The 24,813-nt window shown below is 43.7% G+C and overlaps 2 protein-coding genes across 5 annotated transcripts in view; one reads left to right on the top strand and one right to left on the bottom strand.

Annotated features, from left to right (window-relative positions):
• LOC307035014 (interleukin-1 receptor accessory protein-like) overlaps positions 1-13,502 on the bottom strand; it is a gene marked incomplete at its 3' end in the record, with an annotated part of 43,212 nt that extends 29,710 nt beyond the window's left edge. Inside the window, 1 exon segment of the mRNA XM_079673939.1 lies at positions 13,166-13,502. Coding sequence (XP_079530065.1) covers positions 13,166-13,167 — 2 coding nt within the window. The 5' untranslated portion in view covers positions 13,168-13,502.
• A 10,204-nt stretch (positions 13,503-23,706) lies between these two features.
• LOC307037540 (uncharacterized protein) overlaps positions 23,707-24,813 on the top strand; it is a 77,208-nt gene continuing 76,101 nt past the window's right edge. For all 4 annotated transcript variants that reach the window (XM_079678515.1, XM_079678517.1, XM_079678518.1 and 1 more), the window contains exon 1: positions 23,707-23,775. The gene's annotated coding sequence lies outside the window, so the exon portion shown is untranslated. The remainder of the gene's footprint in view (positions 23,776-24,813) is intronic.

Here is a 24,813-nt window from a genome sequence, read left to right as displayed (position 1 = left end):
TGTGAAAATTATGTTTAAAAATAATCTGAACAAATAAATAAATAAAATAAAAAAGATTCTAAAACATCATCAGAAACAAAAATGTCAGATCATTTAGTGAAAAATAAATATGTAAAAAGAATAAAGCGCACAATTTTCAGAATTGATTGGAAACAATGCATAAAGGGTAGAGGATAAAGAAGTGAAGCTGCAGAGGGGACAGCACACACAGATGGGAGCACGACCTCCAACAGGATTAAGTCCTGAAGACGCTGAGGAAATAACCAAGAGCTGGAGAAAGTCTAAGAAATATGTGAAAAATGAAGATATCTGAGAGAAAGCCCTAAAAATCTTTGAATCATATGGTATCTGACGTCCAGCGCTGAGTCCTTTAACCTCTTCCTCTCTCCTCATCCTCACTTCAAAGCGCCTTGACCTTTGACATGTCCCAACCGACCAATCAGAGTCCAGTATTCAACTCATGTTACTAACATCTATTGTTTCTTCACGTTGACCCACTAACAACTGAAGAGCTAGAGAAACCTTCATACATGTACCTGAGACACCATTTAAAGACCCTTTACGGGGGTCTGGAGCTCCATGTGACCCCCCCGCCCTCTCTCCCCCCACTCTTTAATGAGCCTCACCTTCCCTTACCTCTCCATCCTTTACTTAATGACTTCTTTAATGTGAAACCCCATCATGTGAGACGTAAGAAATCATGAGAGGTGGCAGCGGGGGGGCGGGGGGGGGATATAGAAATATATATGAGATGTAGATTGAAGTAGCTAACAGAAGGAAACAAGGTGAAACGAGCACGACCTTAAACAGGAGGAACATGCTGAAGAAAGTGTGGGAAATGAAAAAAAGAAACATGTGATTTTATTGTGAAAATGATGTCAAATAGATAAGATAAGATAAGATGGACTTTTATTAATCCCCGTGGGGAAATGGTTTCTCTGCATTTGACCCATCCTAGTGTTAGGAGCAGTGTGCTGCCATTTTGAACGGCACATGGGGAGCTGTGTAGGGAACGGTGCCTTGCTCAGGGACACCTCGGTAGCACTTGGTCTTGCCGGGACTTGAACTGGTTGCCAAGCCAACTCCCTATCGGCTTCGCCACCACCGCCCTTTTTTCTGAAGGGAAAGTGTTGTAAAAACATTTGTAAAAACATTTGTAAAAACATTTGAAAAAACGTGGGCAAAAGGTATGGAGCTATTTCAGGGTCATAAGTTTTGATCATTCAAAAAAATACAATTTATTTGAAAGTCCAAGTTTTCATCCTGAACTTTGAAAAATACAATGTTGTATTCAAAACAAAAAAAAGTATTTGAAATAATTGTTCAGGTTGATTCAGTTCAGCAATTGTTTTTTATTAAATATTTATTTTGATATTTGAATACTTCAATTTCAGATTTTACGTTTTCAGATTCCAAACAATTATTTTTTCAGTTTCAGATCTTTTTTTTTCGCTTTCAGACTTTTGGCCCTGATGTTGCTTCAGGGGGCGGGGCTTACCAAAAAGTAGTTTGGCACCCTGAGTGACAGCCCTCCCTCTGTCATGATGCCTTCATGGATGTTAGGTAGCGCAAGAAATACAACTTCACACTTTCTAAACACAATACTCCCGTGATTGGTGGTAAACTGATACCAGCATCAACGTTCCGTTGAGCGAGCTGTTGAGCATCGTAATTGGCAACAATCAAGGTATAAGAGCAATAAACTGTGCTCGAATCTGAAATCACGTATCCGCAATCAAGCGCTGTCCTTCCCCACTTCCACGTAGCTCCATGAACGCAGCATAGTATTGGCTTGGTTTTTGTGATCAGAATCAGAATACCTTTATTAGTCCCACAGGGGATACATTTACATTGTTACAGCAGAAGAGCCAAAGACAGCTTAATGCTACCTAAAGCATGCATACAAAAAGTATTAAAGATTACAAAAAGAAATTATATATATTTTTAAAGTTACACATTTTACATAATACACACCCTGTGACAGTTCTGCGGATTTAGCAGCACAGTTTTTAACGGCATATATATATATTGCACATACTGCAAATATTGCACACAGTTGGTATTCATCAACAAGAGGTGTTATAGTCTGTGTTGTTTTGTGCGGGGTCTACTAGGGGCTGTGCTGGTTGTATAGTCTGACCGCTGCAGGAAGGAAGGGCCTGCGGTATCTCTCCGTGAGACAGCGGGGGATGGCGTCAGGTCCACCAGAGCAACCTGCTGGCTCGTTGCGGATACGTAATTTCACATTCTAACACAGTTTCTTTGTACTTGATTGTTGCCAACTACGATGCTCAACAGCTCAATTAACGGAACTTTGACACTGGTCTCAGTTTCCTAACATCCATGAAGGCAACATGACAGAGGGAGGCCTGTCACTCAGGATGCCAAACTACTCTTTGGTAAGCCCCGCCCCCCCAAGCAATATCAGGGCCAAAAGTCTGAAAGCAAAAAAAAAGATCTGAAAGTGAAAAACGATCTGAAGGTGAAAAACGATCTGAAGGTGAAAAGCAATGTGAAAACTGAAAAAAGAAGATTTGAAACTGAACAAATAATTGATAAATAACAAAATATGTATAAAAGTGAAATCTGAATATATTATTCAAAGAAATTGCTGAACTGAATCAAAATAATATTCAACCTGAACAATTATTTCAAATACTTTTTTTCATTTTGAATACATCATTTTATTTTTCAAAGTTCAGGGTAAAAACTTGAACATTCAAAGAAATTGTATTTTTTTGAATGATCAAAACTTACGACCCTAAAATAGCTCCATAAAAAGGCTGAAGGAATGATTGAAGAATGTGTGAATAAAGACATAAACATGTCGGGTAAGCACGTTGATATATCTGTGAAAATGTCCCAAAAAGTGATTCAAAACTCTCTGTGTGAAAACTTTAGATAATTAAGTGGAAAAAGCAAAATAAAAAAATGTGAAAATAATGTGTGGAAAAGGCAAAATGAGAGAATGCTGAATAAATTGTGATATTCCCCACAACAAAAATCTTAAAACATTCTCAAAAGATTTGTGAGATAACGTGGAAACATTTGAAAAACTAATCCTAACTTTCAGAATAAAACGTGTGAAAAAAACAATAAAATGTCTTCTGTCTTTGATGGGAGACGCCACGGATCAGAGGGGGACAAACAATAAAATGTCTTCTGTCTTTGATGGGAGACGCCACGGATCAGAGGGGGACAGACAATAAAATGTCTTCTGTCTTTGATGGGAGACGCCACGGATCAGAGGGGGACAAACAATAAAATGTCTTCTGTCTTTGATGGGAGACGCCACGGATCAGAGGGGGACAGACAATAAAATGTCTTCTGTCTTTGATGGGAGACGCCACGGATCAGAGGGGGACAAACAATAAAATGTCTTCTGTCTTTGATGGGAGACGCCACGGATCAGAGGGGGACAAACAATAAAATGTCTTCTGTCTTTGATGGGAGACGCCACGGATCAGAGGGGGACAAACAATAAAATGTCTTCTGTCTTTGATGGGAGACGCCACGGATCAGAGGGGGACAAACAATAAAATGTCTTCTGTCTTTGATGGGAGACGCCACGGATCAGAGGGGGACAAACAATAAAATGTCTTCTGTCTTTGATGGGAGACGCCACGGATCAGAGGGGGACAAACAATAAAATATCTTCTGTCTTTGATGGGAGACGCCACGGATCAGAGGGGGACAGACAATAAAATGTCTTCTGTCTTTGATGGGAGACGCCACGGATCAGAGGGGGACAAACAATAAAATGTCTTCTGTCTTTGATGGGAGACGCCACGGATCAGAGGGGGACAAACAATAAAATGTCTTCTGTCTTTGATGGGAGACGCCACGGATCAGAGGGGGACAGACAATAAAATGTCTTCTGTCTTTGATGGGAGACGCCACGGATCAGAGGGGGACAAACAATAAAATGTCTTCTGTCTTTGATGGGAGACGCCACGGATCAGAGGGGGACAAACAATAAAATGTCTTCTGTCTTTGATGGGAGACGCCACGGATCAGAGGGGGACAAACAATAAAATATCTTCTGTCTTTGATGGGAGACGCCACGGATCAGAGGGGGACAGACAATAAAATGTCTTCTGTCTTTGATGGGAGACGCCACGGATCAGAGGGGGACAAACAATAAAATGTCTTCTGTCTTTGATGGGAGACGCCACGGATCAGAGGGGGACAGACAATAAAATGTCTTCTGTCTTTGATGGGAGACGCCACGGATCAGAGGGGGACAAACAATAAAATGTCTTCTGTCTTTGATGGGAGACGCCACGGATCAGAGGGGGACAGACAATAAAATGTCTTCTGTCTTTGATGGGAGACGCCACGGATCAGAGGGGGACAAACAATAAAATGTCTTCTGTCTTTGATGGGAGACGCCACGGATCAGAGGGGGACAGACAATAAAATGTCTTCTGTCTTTGATGGGAGACGCCACGGATCAGAGGGGGACAAACAATAAAATGTCTTCTGTCTTTGATGGGAGACGCCACGGATCAGAGGGGGACAAACAATAAAATGTCTTCTGTCTTTGATGGGAGACGCCACGGATCAGAGGGGGACAAACAATAAAATGTCTTCTGTCTTTGATGGGAGACGCCACGGATCAGAGGGGGACAAACAATAACCTGACGCTGCATTTATTAAAGAGTAATCAACCAATACAGGTGCAAATCCTCTTCTGTCAGATGAAGGACTCAAGCTGTCTCACTGCAGGAGACAGGAGACAGCTGTCTCACTGCAGGAGACAGGAGACAGCTGTCTCACTGCAGGAGACAGGAGACAGCTGTCTCACTGCAGGAGACAGGAGACAGCTGTCTCAGCGGCTCCATTTTTCAAAATAAAAGCCCCAGGAGCAGTATGCTGAGGCGAGAGATTTGGAAATAAAAGATGAACAGAGAGAGAGAGAGAGTCACGGTCGAACGACAGGCAGAACTAATGGAGCCCAGGAGGGACATACATCAACACACACACACACACACACACACACACACACACACACACACACACACACACACACACACACACACACACACACACACACACACACACACACACACACACACACACACACACACACACACACACACACACACACACACACACACACACACACACACACACACACACACACACACACACACACACACACACACACCTCAATAAAGCATCTGTGTGTAATATGCCACAGGTCTAGAGATGACAATAACCATCCCGTCTACTCGCCCCAGAGGATTCTGGGTAGATAATTAGTGCTTTTCCAAAGTGTTTGTGTGCACACACACACACACACACACACACACACACACACACACACACACACACACACACACACACACACACACACACACACACACACACACACACACACACACACACACACACACACACACACACACACACACACACACACACACACACACACACACACACAGAAGTGCTGATGTTTGTAATCTGTGCAGAGTGTATTCAGGTATTTTAAATGAAGAGAGGAGGAGGAAACGTTAAGGCTTTTTAAATAATAGCTTCAGGTCTTAAAGTGAATACATTAACCGTCCGCTGCCGTCCAATCATTATCGAGTATGTATTTATTTATTGGAGCACTTCAGATACAGTTAAAAGAAAAAGTTTGTGAACCCTTTGGAGTTACCTGGATTTCTGCATAAGTTCTGCTGTCCAGAAAAAACATTGCTGCACGTTTGAAGTTTGCGAAAGAGCACCTGGATGTTCCACAGCACTACTGGCTAAATATTCTGTGGACAGATGAAACCAAGTTGAGTTGTTTGGAAGGAACACACAACGCTATGTGTGGAGAACAAAAGGCACAGCACACCAACATCAAAACCTCATCCCAACTGTGAAGTGTGGTGGAGGGAGCATCGTGGTTTGGGGCTGCTGCCTCAGGGCCTGGACAGATTGCCATCATCCACGGAAAAATGAATTCTCAAGTTTCTCAAGACATTTTGCTGGAGAACTTAAGACCATCTGTCCACCAATTGAAGCTCAACAGAAGATGGGTGATGCAACAGGACAACGACCCAAAGCACAGAAGTGAATCAACAACAGAAGAAAATAGGCCTTCTGGAGCGGCCCATTCAGAGTCCGGACCTCAACCCAATTGAGATGCTGTGACCTCAAGAGAGCCATTCACACCAGACATCTTAAGAATATTGCTGAACTGAAACACTTTTGAAAAGAGGAATGGTCCAAAGTTCCTCCTGACCGTTGTGCAGGTCTGATATCAACTATAGGAAACGTTTGGTTGAGGTTATTGCTGCCAAAGGAGGGTCAACCAGTTATTCCATCCAAGGGTTCACATACTTGTTCCACCCTGCACTGTGAATGTTTACATGGTGTGTTCAATACAAACATATCATTGTTTGTGGTTTTAGCTTAAGCAGACTGTGTTTGTCTGTTGTTGTGACTCAGATGAAGATGGAGCAGCTGTCTCAGAGGAACACTCTGTGATGCTCTTCAGGATATGAAAGTGTTTGTTATCTTCATTCGACAGGAGAGTGTCACTTCCTGTTTCCCTCTATGTTTCTGTTATGCTGATTAACCTGTTAAGCCTGAGAGCCCCTGGTATCGGGGGCTGCAGGTATTCTTTTCACGAAACGGTGTCCCAGGGCTTCTTAACATTTAAAATCTATTCATGTGTCATACCCACTTCATGGGAAGAAACTCAGCTACCTGACGATATGAAAACATTTTAGCGAAACAAAAGACAAGTGTCACAAGAAGCGTCTAAATGAGCCCTGAGCGAAAAAATGCTAATGCACTTAGCACAGAACACACGGTATAAATACCCTTATTACTTATCGGATCTGTACAAACAAGATATCGATTAGCAAGCTGAGATTCCACAGATTCTAGAAATATAAGTATCATCACTGAGCGATCAGAACTCGCGACAGGGGAAGCAAACACAGACATCACACAACGTAGTTTTAGGTAGCAAAAACGGCAATATGTCTTACCTTTGCTGTTGTTCTGATCAAAAGAGAGAATCATTTTAACATCACAATACGAGTCAGATCAATGGCAGTCTTTATCGTTAAGCTCTATGTCTGGACCATGAACTGAGATATCCACCTGAACACAGGGGAACATTTTTGACGCTCAAAATGTGAGGAGGTTAACTGTAGTCTAGTAGACAGTAGGGCTGTCCCGAATACCATTTTTCGGGCTCTGGATATTCGGTGCGCGGGGGGGGGGACCTTCGTTTTTCAGAAGGTTCGGTTTGCGTTCACAGGCAAAGTTCAAACGGACTATAAACTTTAAACACAAGTCATGTGCACGGAAATGCTGTTCAACAAGATTATACAATCAGACGACGTGCGTTAGAAAGCATTATAACCCATAAGAGGCGTTCTGCAGTCAGGGGGGGGTTTCACCGACGACAGGTGGCTCGGACTCTTATGGATCGTTTTTAGTTTGATAGTTGTTTTTACTTTACACGACATGTTCAGCACTTCACTCTGCTTCACTCTTTCACTAAAGATGTTGAAGACCTCCACGTTCTTGTGACACGTGAATACTACGCTTCCTGTCTTTTGGTGCAGACTGCGTTCACACCAGAGATGAACCGCTCCAGAGTTCACGAGCAAGCGCTCCGATTCAACCGGATTATACGAGGTTGGTGTGACTGCGACCTAAGTCTATCACGTTTATTCATTTTTTAAACGACTATCTTAATAACGAAATTGAAAAGCGAAAAGTAGCCAACGACCAAATATTCTGATCTTTGGGTACAGCCCTAGTAGAGTACTACTTTTTTTTAGTAGTCCATTGTTTTTCCGCAGAGACATCTTGTATACGAGCATCATGTTGTTGTTTACGTCGTCAGGAGACATCTTGGCCCTTTCTCATTTCATCAAATCCCCCTCCTCGTCTCCTCGACTCCTCGTCTCCTCGACTCCTCGACTCCTCAGTCCTCCGGTAGTGACCCGGAAATGAATTTCAGCGCGCCATGTTGAAGGACGTCTCATTTCTCTAAATGCACTTCGAGGACCAAGGATCGAGCGTCGAGGAGGCTCTCTGGAGGAGCTCTAACCGAGGAGAGAGGAGAGAGGAGAGAGGAGGCTCTCTGGAGGAGCTCTAACCGAGGAGAGAGGAGAGAGGAGAGAGGAGAGAGGAGAGAGGAGGCTCTCTGGAGGAGCTCTAACCGAGGAGAGAGGAGAGAGGAGAGAGGAGGCTCTCTGGAGGAGCTCTAACCGAGGAGAGAGGAGAGAGGAGACTCTCTGGAGGAGCTCTAACCGAGGAGAGAGGAGAGAGGAGGCTCTCTGGAGGAGCTCTAACCGAGGAGAGAGGAGAGAGGAGAGAGGAGGCTCTCTGGAGGAGCTATAACCGAGGAGAGAGGAGAGAGGAGAGAGGAGAGAGGAAAGAGGAGAGAGGAGAGAGGAGAGAGGAAAGAGGAGAGAGGAGAGAGGAGAGAGGAGGCTCTATGGAGGAGCTCTAACCGAGGAGAGAGGAGAGAGGAGAGAGGAGGCTCTCTGGAGGAGCTATAACCGAGGAGAGAGGAGAGAGGAGAGAGGAGAGAGGAGGCTCTCTGGAGGAGCTCTAACCGAGGAGAGAGGAGAGAGGAGAGAGGAGAGAGGAGGCTCTTTGGAGGAGCTCTAACTGAGGAGAGAGGAGAGGAGAGAGGAGGCTCTCTGGAGGAGCTCTAACCGAGGACACACTGATGGCTCCTCCTCGGCTCCTTCCTGGATGCATTTCCGGGAACAGAGATGTTTCAAAGAGTCGTGACGCACGGCCGGACTTATCTCAGCCAATCACAGCTCTGCATGCATCCCCTGGATATTATTTATTAACTGCTCTCATCACGACGCCATGTTTCCAGAGAGAACAGCTGAGAGGTCCGTGCAGAAAGCAGAGCAGTGTGTATAATATATATCACTCAGTGTAACAGACTCTCTGTCTCTGCTTTAGTTTAGTAGATATCTACAAACAAGGAGTCCAGATGTTTCTAAAACCAGTTAGTGTGTGTGTGTGTGTGTGTGTGTGTGTGTCTGTGTGTCTGTGTGTGTGTGTGTGTGTGTGTGTGTGTGTGTGTATAAGTGGTCATGAACACATCTGTCCATCAGACAGAGGGCTGCTGTGCCTCCTGTCATCATTAATGGACGTCTCTTTAAAATGACAGCTCAGAGGAGAGGAGTTCTCATTTCTCTAACCGCCTGCTGCTTCCCCTCCTCTCTCCTCGGTTCCCCTCCTCGGCTCCTCTCTCCTCGGTTCCCCTCCTCTCTCCTCGGCTCCCCTCCTCGGCTCCTCGGCTCCTCGGTTCCCCTCCTCTCTCCTCGGTTCCCCTCCTCTCTCCTCGGCTCCCCTCCTCTCTCCTCGGTTCCCCTCCTCGGCTCCTCTCTCCTTGGTTCCCCTCCTCTCTCCTCGGCTCCCCTCCTCGGCTCCTCTCTCCTCGGTTCCCCTCCTCTCTCCTCGGCTCCCCTCCTCGGCTCCTCTCTCCTTGGTTCCCCTACTCGGCTCCTCTCTCCTTGGCTCCTCCGCTCGCATCTCCTGTGGGCGGGACTAAGTCTCGAAGATAGGAGTCAAGGAGGGGAGTCGAGGAGGGGAGTTAGAGAAATGAGAAAGGGCCCTTGTATACGAGCGTCATGTTGTTGTTTACGTCTGGGGACATCTTGTATACAAGCGTCATGTTGTTGTTTACGTCAGGAGACATCTTGTGTACGAGCGTCATGTTGTTGTTTACGTCAGGAGACATCTTGTGTACGAGCGTCATGTTGTTGTTTACGTCAGGAGACATCTTTTGTACGAGCGTCATGTTGTTGTTTACGTCAGGAGACATCTTTTGTACGAGCGTCATGTTGTTGTTTACGTCAGGAGACATCTTGTGTACGAGCGTCATGTTGTTGTTTACGTCAGGAGACATCTTGTGTACGAGCGTCATGTTGTTGTTTACGTCAGGAGATATCTTGTGTACGAGCGTCATGTTGTTGTTTACGTCAGGAGACATCTTGTGTACGAGCGCCATGTTGTTGTTTACGTCAGGAGACATCTTGTGTACGAGCGTCATGTTGTTGTTTACGTCAGGAGACATCTTGTGTACGAGCGTGATGTTGTTGTTTACGTCAGGAGATATCTTGTGTACGAGCGTCATGTTGTTGTTTACGTCAGGAGACATCTTGTGTACGAGTGTCATGTTGTTGTTTACGTCAGGAGACATCTTGTGTACGAGCGCCATGTTGTTGTTTACGTCAGGAGACATCTTGTGTACGAGCGTCATGTTGTTGTTTACGTCAGGAGACATCTTGTGTACGAGCGTCATGTTGTTGTTTACGTCAGGAGACATCTTGTGTACAAGCGTCATGTTGTTGTTTACGTCAGGAGACATCTTGTGTACAAGCGTCATGTTGTTGTTTACGTCAGGAGACATCTTGTGTACAAGCGTCATGTTGTTGTTTACGTCAGGAGACATCTTGTGTACGAGCGTCATGTTGTTGTTTACGTCAGGAGACATCTTGTATACGAGCGTCATGTTGTTGTTTACGTCAGGAGACATCTTGTGTACAAGCGTCATGTTGTTGTTTACGTCAGGAGACATCTTGTATACGAGCGTCATGTTGTTGTTTACGTCAGGAGACATCTTGTGTACGAGCGTGATGTTGTTGTTTACGTCAGGAGATATCTTGTGTACGAGCGTCATGTTGTTGTTTACGTCAGGAGACATCTTGTGTACGAGTGTCATGTTGTTGTTTACGTCAGGAGACATCTTGTGTACGAGCGCCATGTTGTTGTTTACGTCAGGAGACATCTTGTGTACGAGCGTCATGTTGTTGTTTACGTCAGGAGACATCTTGTGTACGAGCGTCATGTTGTTGTTTACGTCAGGAGACATCTTGTGTACAAGCGTCATGTTGTTGTTTACGTCAGGAGACATCTTGTGTACAAGCGTCATGTTGTTGTTTACGTCAGGAGACATCTTGTGTACAAGCGTCATGTTGTTGTTTACGTCAGGAGACATCTTGTGTACGAGCGTCATGTTGTTGTTTACGTCAGGAGACATCTTGTATACGAGCGTCATGTTGTTGTTTACGTCAGGAGACATCTTGTGTACAAGCGTCATGTTGTTGTTTACGTCAGGAGACATCTTGTATACGAGCGTCATGTTGTTGTTGTGTTGTTGTCCCTGGTTTTACGGAAGGATCTTCTTCCACAGCGCTGTGTGATAATGAAGCTGCTTTTTAATATGTACGATGCTGATGATGCTGATGATGCTGATGATGAAGAGGATGAAGAGGATGCTGATGATGAAGAGGATGAAGAGGATGCTGATGATGCTGATGATGAAGAGGATGCTGATGATGAAGAGGATGCTGATGATGAAGAGGATGAAGAGGATGCTGATGATGCTGATGATGAAGAGGATGCTGATGATGCTGATGATGCTGATGATGAAGAGGATGCTGATGATGAAGAGGATGAAGAGGATGAAGAGGCAGGTGAACTGCAGTGTGTTCCTGCTGATTCTGCACTCCTCAAACTGATGGGATTAAGTGTAATCTGATTATAATCGACGGAGAGCTCTCGGCCAAAGGATCGGACTCTAAAAGTGTTCATTTAGAAAACCCTCCATCATCTGCTCGGACTCAGAAACACTTTTCAAACATTAAAAGTGTTTCTGATTCCTTTGGAGTCTCTAGAAAAGGTGTGTGTGGAGTATTTGAGCAGACAAGTTGGAAACAGTACGATGGTCAACGCTGAGCTCAATGCTGGAGGAAATGTGAAAGAAATCACAGAAATATGGAAACTATGGAAAAAATATCTTGTAAAAGAATCCTAAACGATATTTGGGAGATAAATCCTCTTTCAACCTTTCAAAACAGGTGAGATGTCTGAGAAACAAGGAAACAGCAGTAATACTGAATACACTGTTCAAATCAAATAAACAAAGAATATAGAATTAATAATAAATGTAATAAATAAATGTGAACAATTTTGGAAAACGATGTTGAAAATATCTGAAAAAATGTCCCAAAAGATATTTAAAACAGATACACAGGTAACCAGCTCAACCTGAAACAGGAGGAGATCAATAAAGGGTGGGAAATAACCCAAACATTTGCGAATAAAGTCTAAAAAATACGTGAGAAATTTCTATAGAAAGTCCTACAAATGTTTGAAAGGAGTAAAAAATTTTTTTTATAAAAAATATGTGAAAACCTCCTGAAAGTAAAGCGTTAAAGGAGGTGTGTGTGTGTGTGTGTGTGTGTGTGTGTGTGTGTGTGTGTGTGTGTGTGTGTGTGTGTGTGTGTGTGTGTGTGTGTGTGTGTGTGTGTGTGTGTGTGTGTGTGTGTGTTAAAACACTGTGATGATTAACGCTGATGTAACATGGACACAACCTTAAACAGGAGGGGATGCTGAATAAAGGGTGGAAAATAACCCAAACATTTGCCAAGAAAGTCAAAAAATATGCGAAAAAATTCTGAAGATTATGTTGAAAATATCTGAAAGAAACTCGTTAAAAAAAGGATTTCAAACTTTCCGAAAAAAACCGGTAAAACGTCTGGAAAAATATGTGTGAAAATGAAATGCTTAAGGATGTGTGAGTCGAGTTATTAAGCCGAACAGTAGGAAGCAGATGATGGTTAAGGATGTGTGTGTGTGTGTGTGTGTGTGTGTGTGTGTGTGTGTGTGTGTGTGTGTGTGTGTGTGTGTGTGTGTGTGTGTGTGTGTGTGTGTGTGTGTGTGTGTGTGTGTGTGTGTGTGTGTGTGGGGGGGGGGGGGGTGTGTCCTGTGTGTGTGTTTGTGTGAGTGTGTGTGTCTCTGTGTGTGTGTGTGTGTGTGCGTGTGTGTGTGTGTCTCTGTGTGTGTGTGTGTGTGTGTGTGTGTGTGTGTGTGTGTGTGTGTGTGTGTGTGTGTGTGTGTGTGTGTGTGTGTGTGTGTTCCCAGTGATCACGTACTGGTCCCAGTAACACAACCATCAACCTGCGGGTCTCTGAGAGAGAAGCAGGACCCTAACCAGGACCAACAGAACACACAGGTCTGTTTTAACACTGATAAAGGTTCTCATTCAGAGCGACACACTGTAAATAGAAAACCCCTAAACTAAGGAAATGGAGATCACTACAACATGTGAGATCTCCATTTCACACATTTCCCCCCCAACAGCACTTTGAACCACAGAAAGAGAAGCGGGACTCACATGAAGGAGATCTGGAGGGTCTGTCCGCTCAGGAGAGTGTATCGGGGTTATCTGAGTGTGCGTGAGTGTGAGCGTGTGTGTGAGAGTGTGTGAGTGTGTGTGTGTCCGCAACAGCCTCACACACACTCTCCGGTTGGCTCCGCAGCACCGCGAGATCTGAAGATTTACCGCCGCCTGTCAGCGCTGCGTCCCGGCTGTAAATCTGCTGGAGAGACGGCGGAGCACTGGGAAGTCATCAGCTGTGTGTGTGTGTGTGTGTGTGTGTGTCTAGGAAGTACAGTTGAGTGTATTCCGGTTGACGCTCCTCCCTCGTTGCGAAATGCATCAGAGATATTTCCCAATAGAGCAAACAGAGGAGGATCAAAATACGGAAATATTAAAGTCACAGCTGTTTTAAATCAACACAGACTAAAAATATATATTTTTAAAAAAACATTTAAAAGTCACATGACAGCTGTTGATGTAGGCCTACCCAGCGCCATATAGAGAGAATCTCTCTATATTCTCTATATGGCGCTGGACCTACCCTTTCCACTCGTAGGTACACTTCACAGGAGCTGTTTGAAGCACAGGGGGATTCTGGGAAATGTAGTCAGTGTAGTTTTTACATTTTAATGTTATGTCAACAGAGTTGCGTTGCTAGGCAATTCTTGCGTTCCTTGTTTACGGTCTATTTGTTGACGTCATTTATTTTATTTATTCATCTATTCAATATTGTACATTACAACAAAGTCCACATATAGACATACAAAGCAACAAGACATTACAACAAAAAAAGGAAAGAAAAATACATTTTGAGAATTTTGTCCTTTTTTTCTTTGTTTTTCTTCAGTTGTTGTTGTTTTGAGATCATTAAGGTTTATTTTTGTTGTGAATATTTTAAGATGAACCCTGCAGGTTCATCTTAAATCGGCAGGGGTTCAGTTGGTAGGGGCTTGGACTGTGAGCCGTAGGGTCGCCGGTTCAAGTCCCCGACCAGACCTAAAATATGGAGTGTGGACTGCTACTTGGAGAGGTCCCAGTTCACCTCCTGCCCTGCCGTGTTGCCCTTGAGCAAGGCACCGGACACCCCCCTTCCCCCCTCACTCCCATTGCTCCCCGGGCGCTGTACAATAGCTGCCCACTGCTCCTATACTAGACTCCTGGTGCTAGACTCCTGGTTCTAGACTCCTGGTACTAGACTCCTGGTACTAGACTCCTGGTGCTAGACTCCTGGTACTAGACTCCTGGTGCTAGACTCCTGGTGCTAGACTCCTGGTGCTAGACTCCTGGTGCTAGACTCCTGGTTCTAGACTCCTGGTACTAGACTCCTGGTTCTAGACTCCTATACTAGACTCCTGGTGCTAGACTCCTGGTACTAGACTCCTGGTGCTAGACTCCTGGTGCTAGACTCCTGGTTCTAGACTCCTGGTACTAGACTCCTGGTTCTAGACTCCTATACTAGACTCCTGGTGCTAGACTCCTGGTTCTAGACTCCTGGTACTAGACTCCTGGTTCTAGACTCCTATACTAGACTCCTGGTACTAGACTCCTGGTAGGATGGGTTAAATGCAGGGAACACATTTCACTGTGTGCGGTGTGCTGTGATGTGAGACCATTAAAGACGGTTTCATCCCTCCCAATTCTATCTATTCTATCGCTGTGTTTCAGGTGTTACGCTGCACTTTGATTCCTCTACCTCACGAAGCCCCGCTACTATGGGGTCAGTTCAGTCCAGTGGCGGCTGGTGGAAAATATTTTTGGTGGGGCTATGGAAATGGTGACCAAACCATACTAGGGTGGTCCGGGGGGATCCTCCCCTAGAAGATTTTTTTGAGAAATGACCCCTTAAATTATGACTTCTGGTGATGTTAGAGGGGGGGGGGGGGGGGGGGGGAGAGAGGACAAATTGAGGCTTAAAAATATGAGATAATCCATAACCTTAGTGTGGTTAGCTATGAATCTTCCAACACTGTGCAACAGTACAGTAGGCCCACACAAACTGCAGAACACTGGTGCTTTGGGAACACTGAAATTATTGAATTCCCATTTAAAATCAGGAGACTAAATACGAACATTATGTGTGTGTGTGTGTGTGTGTGTGTGTGTGTGTGTGTGTGTGTGTGTGTGTGTGTGTGTGTGTGTGTGTGTCATACTTGCCAACCCTCCCGATTTTCGCGGGAGACTCCCGATTTCATTGCCCTCTCCCGGCTTCCTCCCGGGGTTATATTTCTCCCACATTTCTCCCGATTTCTGACAAAATCAGATTTACTCACGACTGTTTCCACTCTGACTTTAATACAGCTACACCATTGTTTGGTTTCCATGGTAACACGTCTCTTTAGCAGCGCGCGCACCTCAAAGTCTGAGAGGGTGAGGAAGATGAAAACTGAACAAGAATCAACAACTCGACCCTCTGATCAGTCCTTTCCTGTAAAATACAGGTCCAGCCCACACATATGCTCCATGGTGCCACAGGCATTGCCCTTACAACTACAATAAGCATGTAAATGTTAATCTACAGCTCCGGCGATCCACTAGCACCGGAGTCTACAACTGCAGACGCAGCCATCCTCGACAACTACTGTAGCGTCACCTTGGATACGAGTCTAAACAGACACACAGGCCAGGGCGCTGACAGGGCGCCCTTTGAGCATCAGATCTGACGACGCTGATTGGCTGAAATTATGTTTGGGCGGCATAGTTTCCAGATAGCAACAGTCAGCTTGTTGGCTGCAGCTGCTCTGGCTGAGGGCTCTTTTCTACCGCCCGGACGAGAGAGGGTAATGATACACGCTGTGGCCAGGCAGGAAACATGTGACTTATCAGTAACTTTAGACATCGTAAAACAATTTTAAACAAGATTTTATTGTAGATTTTACATTTTACTGATACCAACTATATAATATTTACCTTGTTCTTTAAAAATAAAAATAAAACATTTTTTTTAATTAATTTTTTATTTTTAATGACAATCAAACATGTGGGAAGAGGGGGGCGGCGCCCCTAGCGCCCCTATGGGCCGGCCGCCACTGGTTCAGTCTCAAAAATAAATAAAGGCACACAAAAGGATACACAAATGTAATTCCGGATTTATATATAAATGTCTCGGTCCACACACATATTTTTCAATGCACACACACAAACTTATCATTTTATAAATGTAAAAAAGTTTCACACATATATTTCTGATCCACACACAAATAGTTACATCAAAAACACATTTGAGTGTTGTTACATTTATATAAAAAACGCTTTCTGTGTGTGGATCTCTCTGCATTTGTGTGTGGATCTTTGAGACTCCCCTGACGCAGCTAGATTCACACACACACTTGTTTTAAGAGGCGAGTGTCTTCGGCCAATCAGATGTCTGCTTAATTTTAAGCCACACACATGCGTGTGCCCCCACGAGGGTGTGACTAATGCGTTTCCAACGTAGTGTAACATCTACGCGGTTTGCGGAGTCTGGGGGTGTGAAAGTTCAGAGTTCATCTCCAACAACATGGCTTCTGGAAGTGGCGCTCCCGCTAACAGTGTAAGTGAAGTATAATACTTTCACATCTTGTCGTTAGTCATGCAATAATCTCGAACAACATTATTACGTTTGCTTAATTATGAAGCAATATTTGGAACTTGTTTAGTAGGTTTAATTGTGATGTAGCTAATAAGCTAACATTAGCTAGCGCTGCTAAGTCTGTCTAAAGTTTCTGAATGCTAAATTGGTTGTACTGCTATTAACTCAAGTATTATCTTTAAATGAAGTTGACGTTATTGAAAATAACAGTTTGACAGGGTCTATCGCCTCAAGTCGAAGTATATTGCCGTTCATGCAGGGGCGGCGCCAGGGGGTTGCTGGCAGTTGCTATAGCAACTCCAGCAATTGGCCTAGCAACGGCTTAGCAACCCCATTGTTTTGTTATGAAAAAAATGTATCTATATTTACACATTCTCGCGAAATCTTTCTGCGGTCTTTGTAAGTTAAAGCGCGAATTCTCAGTATGTGAAGTGAACACACAGATCGAAAATGGAAAGATTTCTAACAAGCTAGCGAAAAAGACCGCGATCTCAAACGGAGCCGGTTCAGCTGGACAACCCTACTATCCACAAGGATCCCGATGTTACTATTACTAATGATAACCGGGAGGATTGGGACCACGAAGAACAGGTGCCCCCGGCCCCGACAACTGACCCACTGCCCCCGCAGCAGCAGGACCAGCTAGCTGCTACGGCGAGCTGCAGTGGAACCAGCGGAGCTAGCGCTGCTCCCCGACCCCTCCACACCGTAATTGACATCAGCCAGTCAGCCTCTGATGGACCAAGACGTTCCATGCTTAGAAAATACCCGACCAAGAAGTACGGACTGCAAATGCGGTCATTCAATCGCCGATGGTACGAGCAATACACTTGGCTCGAGTACTCAGTGACTATGGACGGTGTATTTTGTTTTGCCTGCAGGCATTTTGCTCACGAAGGACGCCGGTTTCATAAAGAAACCGCCTTTACCCGTGAAGGATTTAGCACCTGGGTTAAAGCTAAGCAGTCATTCCTTACACATGATGTGAGTGGTGGACATAAATACGCCATGGATGCATGGTCTGAATTTAAATTAAGGAAAGAGAGTGGCTCAAAAATCAGCAACGCACTCAGCGAGGGACATTCACAAACTGTATGTGAAAACAGGGAATATATGCGGGCAGCTGTGGAAGCTTTGCGTTACACTGCGTGTCAACCCATTGCACAACGAGGGCATAGGGAGAGTGAAGCATCAAACAGGGGGAACTTCATCGAACTTTTAGACCTGATTGGCAAGTTTGACAAAACTGTGGAAAAGAAAATATCTGACAATCCAAGAAATGCAAAGTACTCACACCACGACATACAAGATGAGCTAATTGAGCTGATGTCAAATATGGTCAGGGATCAAATGAGTGGGGAAGTACAGGAAGCTGGAGTGTTTGCACTGATGGTGGATGAGAGCAAAGACGTGAGTCAAAAGGACCAGGTGTCTGTGGCAGTGCGCTATATACATAACGATGGCATACAGGAGGAGTTCCTTCACTTCACCCCAGTTGATGGACTAGACGCCGATTCACTTTTGACAACGATCAAACAGACGCTCAGTAAATGCAACATTGATCACAACATGTGCATTGGCCAATGCTACGACGGTGCCGCTGTCATGTCGGGGTGCACTGACGGTGTGCAGGAGAGGCTTCGGAAGGAGGTGCCACAGGCTCTTTATATACATTGCCATGCCCACCGGCTACATTTAGTTTTAGTTGACTGTGTCAAGAATGTAAGACCAGCAGGGGATTTTTTTGAAGTTGTGCAGATGCTGTATAATTTCTTTTCTGGCTCTGTCGTGCACAACATTTTCCATAAAAAACAAAAGGAACTTGAACCAACAGAAAATCCGATTGAACTAAAAAAGCTGCCAGACACTAGATGGGCTTGTCAGTATTCAGCACTGTGGGCCATTCAGAAAACACTGCCAGCAATCTATGCCACACTCGATGAGGTCATCACGCAGTCAAACGCTCGCGGGAAGACAGAAGCTAGAGCAGTGAAGGCACTGATAGACGCTCACTTTGCTGTGCAACTCACTCTATTTGAGGATATGTTTCGAGCCACCAAATTCTTGTCCGACCATTTACAGACCCCAGATCTGCAACTGGCATCTGCTACGGATCTCGTTGAGTCGGTAATTACATCCCTCTCCGAAAAAAGAAATGAAAAATCATGGAGGAAATTTTGGACAAAGCACAAGCCCTCCCCACCAAGGCTGGCATCCTCATCCAGTTGAGACAAGAGCGACGTCAGCCTCAGCCTGCAAGCCACCTAGAGGGGGTTGTAGTTGATGCTCCAACAGGAAAACTTCCACCACTCACCTCCTCTGATGACATCCGAAAGCACTGCTACTACCCTGTCATTGATAGACTTGTCAATGAAATGAAAAGGCGGTTTTCGTCTGAATCTTGTGGCGTGCTGCAGGGCACGTCTGCCTTAAACCCAACACACAAGTCATTCCTTGAGATGGAGCACCTATCACCCATGGCCCAGTATTATGGGGTAAAAACGGACAACCTGTCTGCAGAACTGCACCAAGTCCGACGGCTCCTTGTCCGAACAAAGCAGCAGCAGGGACACACTGCGAAAACCACACACGAATTTCTCTCTCTTCTCCGGCCATACAAGGACGCATTTATTGATTTGCACAGACTTTTGTGTATATCGGTCACACTGCCTGTCACGCCTGCAACCTGCGAACGCAGCTTTTCTTGTTTGCGGCGCGTGAAAAACTACATGAGGAGCAACAGCGGGGACTCGAGCAAAAGCAATTTGGCTTTGCTGTCCATCAATGCCGAACGAGCAAGAGCCCTGGATGTGCCGGAGGTCATAGACGCGTTTGCTTTGAACCACAACAACAGACGCATTGTCCTGCTGTAACAGATGTGACCCATTGGTGAGTGGCTCTGCCCCCCTTTTCACGTACACGTGTACACGTGTGTGTGTGTGTGTGTGTGTGTGTGTGTGTGTGTGTGTGTGTGTGTGTGTGCGTGTGTGTGTGTGTGTGCGTGTGCGTGTGCGTGTGCGTGTGTGTGTGCGTGTGTGTGTGTGTGTGATCAGATGTGCACAGTTTAGTACATTTATTACATTGTAAAGTTAAGTTATATAGGCAATGTTGTTTGTGGGAGTTACACCTTCCAGGTGTGTGTTTGTGTGTGTGCGTTTTCCGGTGTGTGCAGGCAGGGAGTATGAGACGCTAGGAGTTGTGTTCGAGTGTGGGGAAAAGTGTTATACTATTGATTGGTTCTGTATTGATTGGTTCTGTAAATAAAGAGAACGTTTTCGACATCGAAGGCTTGAGTGATTTGTGATCTTGAATAGCGGTGAACGCTACAATATGAACAGGCTCGTGCTTGGCCCACTGGTATTGTTTGTTTATTTATTTTGAAAATGATAAATTAAAAAAACTAGCAACGCCGTGCTGTCATATAGCAACTGCTAAGCTACTGCAGCAAAAAAATCCTGGCGCCGCCCATGCGTTCATGATTAAGTAACTTAATGAGAATGAACAGACATTAGTTGAATTCATCGGACGAGAGGCATACTATGAGAGCTGGTCACAGGGATGCGTTCAAATGTAGTCAGTAATTTGAGGAACTGTCTAAATGGTGAACGCAGATAAAGTTGAGCTCTAAAATCCTCCAGCATCATTGAAGTCTCCGGTTTGGGAACATTTTGGTTTCGCAGTTACGTACAAGGATGACGGACAAAGACAGGTGGACCGAACCAAAGCTGTTTGTCGGCATTGTTCAACTAAAATCTGTTACGCGGCTGGCAATACGTCAAACGTGCACACTCATTTGAAAAGGCATCACCCGAACGTGAATATCACCGGTTCCAAAAGAAAACAGACTGAAGTGCAAACCCAACTCCCGCTAGCATTTAAGCCTCCACCAAAAATCCACACACAAATGCAGAGAGATCCACCCACAGTAAAAGTTTTTTATATAAATGTAACAACACTCAAATGTGTTTTTGATGTAACTATTTGTGTGTGGATCAGAAATATATTTGTGAAACTTTTTTACATTTATAAAATGATAAGTTTGTGTGTGTGCATTGAAAAATATGTGTGTGGACCGAGACATTTATATATAAATCCGGAATTACATTTGTGTATCCTTTTGTGTGCCTTTATTTATTTTTGAGACTGTTCTGAGCCCATACGCCACTTTCCCCACTAACTGTTCAAATGCTTATGTCTTAGTTCTTCCTGTTAGCACTAGCAGCGTTGTAAGAACTTTGAAAAATGTAAGAAAAAGACAGAATTAAGAGAAAAACTTTGGAATTTTCTGAAAAAGGGCAAATTATGAGATTTTCAATAAAAAGCTAAATGTTGTGATTTAAAAATAAAGTCAGGAACTTTGAGAAATTCAAAGTCAAAATGTGAAGATTGGTAGAAAAAGTCCACATTTTGAGAAAAGATGAAGAATTTTGAGAATTTCTGAAAGTCAGAATTTGAGGTAAAAATAATCAGAAACAATTTATTAAAGTCGGAAATTTAAGAAATTTGAAAAAGTCTGAATTTAAATACATTTATAAAAATGTCAGATCTCTTTAAAATCAGAATTTTGAGAAATTCTGATTTTTTTTGGGAAAAACTCTGAATTTTGAGAAATGTATATAAAAGAAAGAAAACCTTTTTCAGAAAAAATGACCTTTCAGATTTCGAGGAAAAGGTCAGAATTTTGAGAAATTTTGAAAAGTCCGAAATTTGAGAAAAAAGTTTGGGAAAAATTGATTTGAAAGAAAACATTTTTAGGAGGATTTTGGATATTCAGAAAAACTGAGATTTTCAGCAATAGACAGAATTTGGGGTTTTTGGGAACAAAAAAAATCCCTGAGGGAGGATTAGGGAAATGAAGCCGCTGACGTCACTTCTTCTTCGTCTTCTTCTGCTCTGGGTTTACTGGCAGACCGCAAACAACTTCACCGCGTGTACTGCCACCCGAAGTCCCCGGCCGGAAGTCCCCGGAGTTGAGTAAATCGCCAGAACGCCGACACCTCCTCATCTCCAACGCTCCCATGTTTTCTTTTATGTTGCCATAAATTAGTCTCTCTGCGTTTCTGCGCTGGGCTAATGCTAATGCTAATGCTAATGCTAATAATGCTAATGCCAGCAAATACAATGGCCCAAAAGTACAACCAGCGAGTATTGAGTCTCACACACAGCGAGTCTCTTTAGACATTGTAATGCTTGTTATTAACGATCTATGCATGAAAATATGTTTTTCTTACAGAAATGTAATTATTATTATTAACAACAATTTGTTGTTATTATGTGTTTGTTTTTTTAATAACAACTGTATTTTGTATGTCATATGTAAAAAGATAGTCTTTTATATTTGTCTTATCAAATTTGACATACAACGTAAATAAATATATATACATATTGTAGTAAGAATGATATAATCTATTTATAATTGTAAATGTATATTGTCGACATACATTTAGATGTATATTTTGTATTAGTTGTTAACTTTAAACAAACAACACGATTCACATTACTCACACTCACACTGTAATTAGTGATTAAATCAACAATTAATGCAATTAGCTAATCACACTTCATTTCAAGACACCGGAATTGTTTTTAATGTTAAACAAATAAAACTTTAAAAGCACTTCACATTACTCACACTCTGTGCGTTGTCGTTCATATTCATGTCTCCTACTCGCTAGGTGGCAGTGTCACGAAAAACTATAGGGTCCTAGGAGTGCGGTCCTGAAACTGCAACCTCCGACGCTGCAGCTTCATGCTACTCAATGAAAAAGGGGGGAAAATATCTCATGAATAAGTTCTCTTTTTGGTCTAAACGCAAAATCCCAGGAACTATCGGAACTAAAAGGGAAAAGTACTCCGTAGTAGCTGTAATTGTAGCAGTAGTGTTAGTAATTGTAGCAGTAGTATTAGTTAGACCCTCCAGAAAAACGCGATTCTGCGATCGCAGAATTTACCGCATAATCAGCAAAATGACGCAGATTTTTAAAAGGCCGCATAATCCCCGCATTTTTCCACAAAGTTGAGAAAAAAAAAAGTGAACTCGTCTTGAAGTCATCAGCTCGCGCATCACAGAATGTAAACAACACTGTAGAGAGTGAACGTGTGGAGCTCACACGATAGAGAAAACACCAAGATGAAAACATCTAATCCATCTCATTTACCGACGAACATTTCTACTAAAGACCGGGCAAAAAGTGGGGGGAAACTATTCTGCACCCCGTGCAACTGTGTGTTGGAGCATAAGAGAAAATCGACGTGACGACCCACTTTGATTCATTCAAACATTCGAAAATGCTTTCTGCTGCTGCGGACAAGAAAGCCAAACAACTCAAGTTCAGCGAGGCATCAACCTCCAAAACCCTTTAGAGGGCTACAAGAAACGAAGTGAGTAGCCTACAAGATTGAAGCTGCAGATAACGAACGAGTAAATGAAAACAGAATGAGGCGGAGAAGTGTGTGTGTGTGTGTGTGTGTGTGTGTGAGTGTGAGTGTGAGTGTGAGTGTGAGTGTGTGTGTGTGTGTGTGTGTGTGTGTGTGTGGGGGGGGGGGGGGGGGGGTGAGATTAAAAAAGCCCAATTGCTTTTACAATAAATAAACATTGAATGTGTTTAATTGAATATTAAAGGGGTTTAACGTTAGTGGCAGGTTGTGTGTGAGAGAGAATAAATAAGACAGCCCAATATTTAAAAAAATTGTTATTCTTTTTTCCCCTATATTTAGCATATTTCGCAACTTTCCGCATATTTCGCAACTTCCCGCCATTTCCCCGCATAAAATCACATAAAAACCCTGCATGTTTAATCGAATAATCAAGGATTTTAGCCCGCGTTTTTCTGGAGGGTCTAATTAGTATTAGTAGTAGTTACACTGTAGTCTCCTTTAATATGCACTGACAGTAGATGTGATACCATGAGCTGCCACAGGATGAAGCTGATGTACAGCTAATGATTCACATCAACTTCCCTCCCTTCCTGTTCTTTGTGGGGACCTCCGGTGTCAGAAGTTACTTTCACTTTGTTCTCGTTGTGAAGCAGAAGTTTTCCTCCTCGTTAAACTCTTGGTAAGTGACCGTTTTCAGAGTGAAATGACTCTCAGCTGATCTCTGCTCTCACCTCAGACTCATCTCTCATGTGCTTATTGCTAACAGTTATATATATTATTGATAATAACAGCTGCAGGTGCTCTAACAACATGCTAACAACATGCTAACAGTTTAGGATATTCTTAATGAGACAGTTACAGGGGCGGATCTACCGGGGTGGCAACTAAAAATAGCCTTGCCACCCCAGCTGCCACCCCAGTTGGCAGCTTTGTTTTGAAATCAAAGTTGTGGCTCATCGGACATTTATGAGAGAAAATCCCTAATGTCCGAGTGCAAGTGAATGCAGCACAAGACGCGAGCCTTGTAACCCCTCCCCCGGCCCTGGCGCGAAGCATCCGGACCCAACCAGACGGAAGGAATGAGGTGCGGTCTACAATGACAGAGAAGAGACTCAAGTTTGGCTGTACTCAGCATTGAATCAAAACGCACTAAAGCTTTAGATCTTAATCAGTGTGTGAGGCGTTTTGCTGAACACGATGGTAATCGCCACATTCAGCTGTAATAGCCAACTTGATGCTCTGCTCACGGATGACTCGATGAGGATAAAAAACTGTTAAGATGATGACCTTATGTGTGTATATATTTTTCTGTGTGGGGGTCTGCCCCCAAAAACAGTTTTAAGTCCTGAGAAAGTCAAATAAGACGGTGTGTAAAACTTCACTGCCCAGCCAACAGAAAGTAACCACTCTGATTTAACTAGGCCAGTAGGTAAGGACTCTCCACTGGATCATAACTGCAGCGATGTATGTTTTAGCTGAACACATGTTGTTTAACCCTAACTGATGCAGTTAGTCACTTCTTTAATGTTTGTTCTTTCTGATGTAAAGTCCAGGTTGTAACTGTTTGCAGTAAAGTCGTGGGGCGCTGAACTGTTCCTTTGAATCTTTTGAATTTTGATATATGATATAATTACTTGTATTTCAAATTTGAAGGAGGGTGAGCAAGCATCTTGAGGAACATTCATCATTAACTCTCCAAAAAATATAGTTTATTCAA

Source organism: Notothenia rossii (genome assembly GCF_949606895.1).
Source record: "Notothenia rossii genome assembly, chromosome: 4".
Lineage (NCBI taxonomy): Eukaryota > Metazoa > Chordata > Actinopteri > Perciformes > Nototheniidae > Notothenia > Notothenia rossii.
This window is presented reverse-complemented; position numbering and strand designations above follow the sequence as displayed.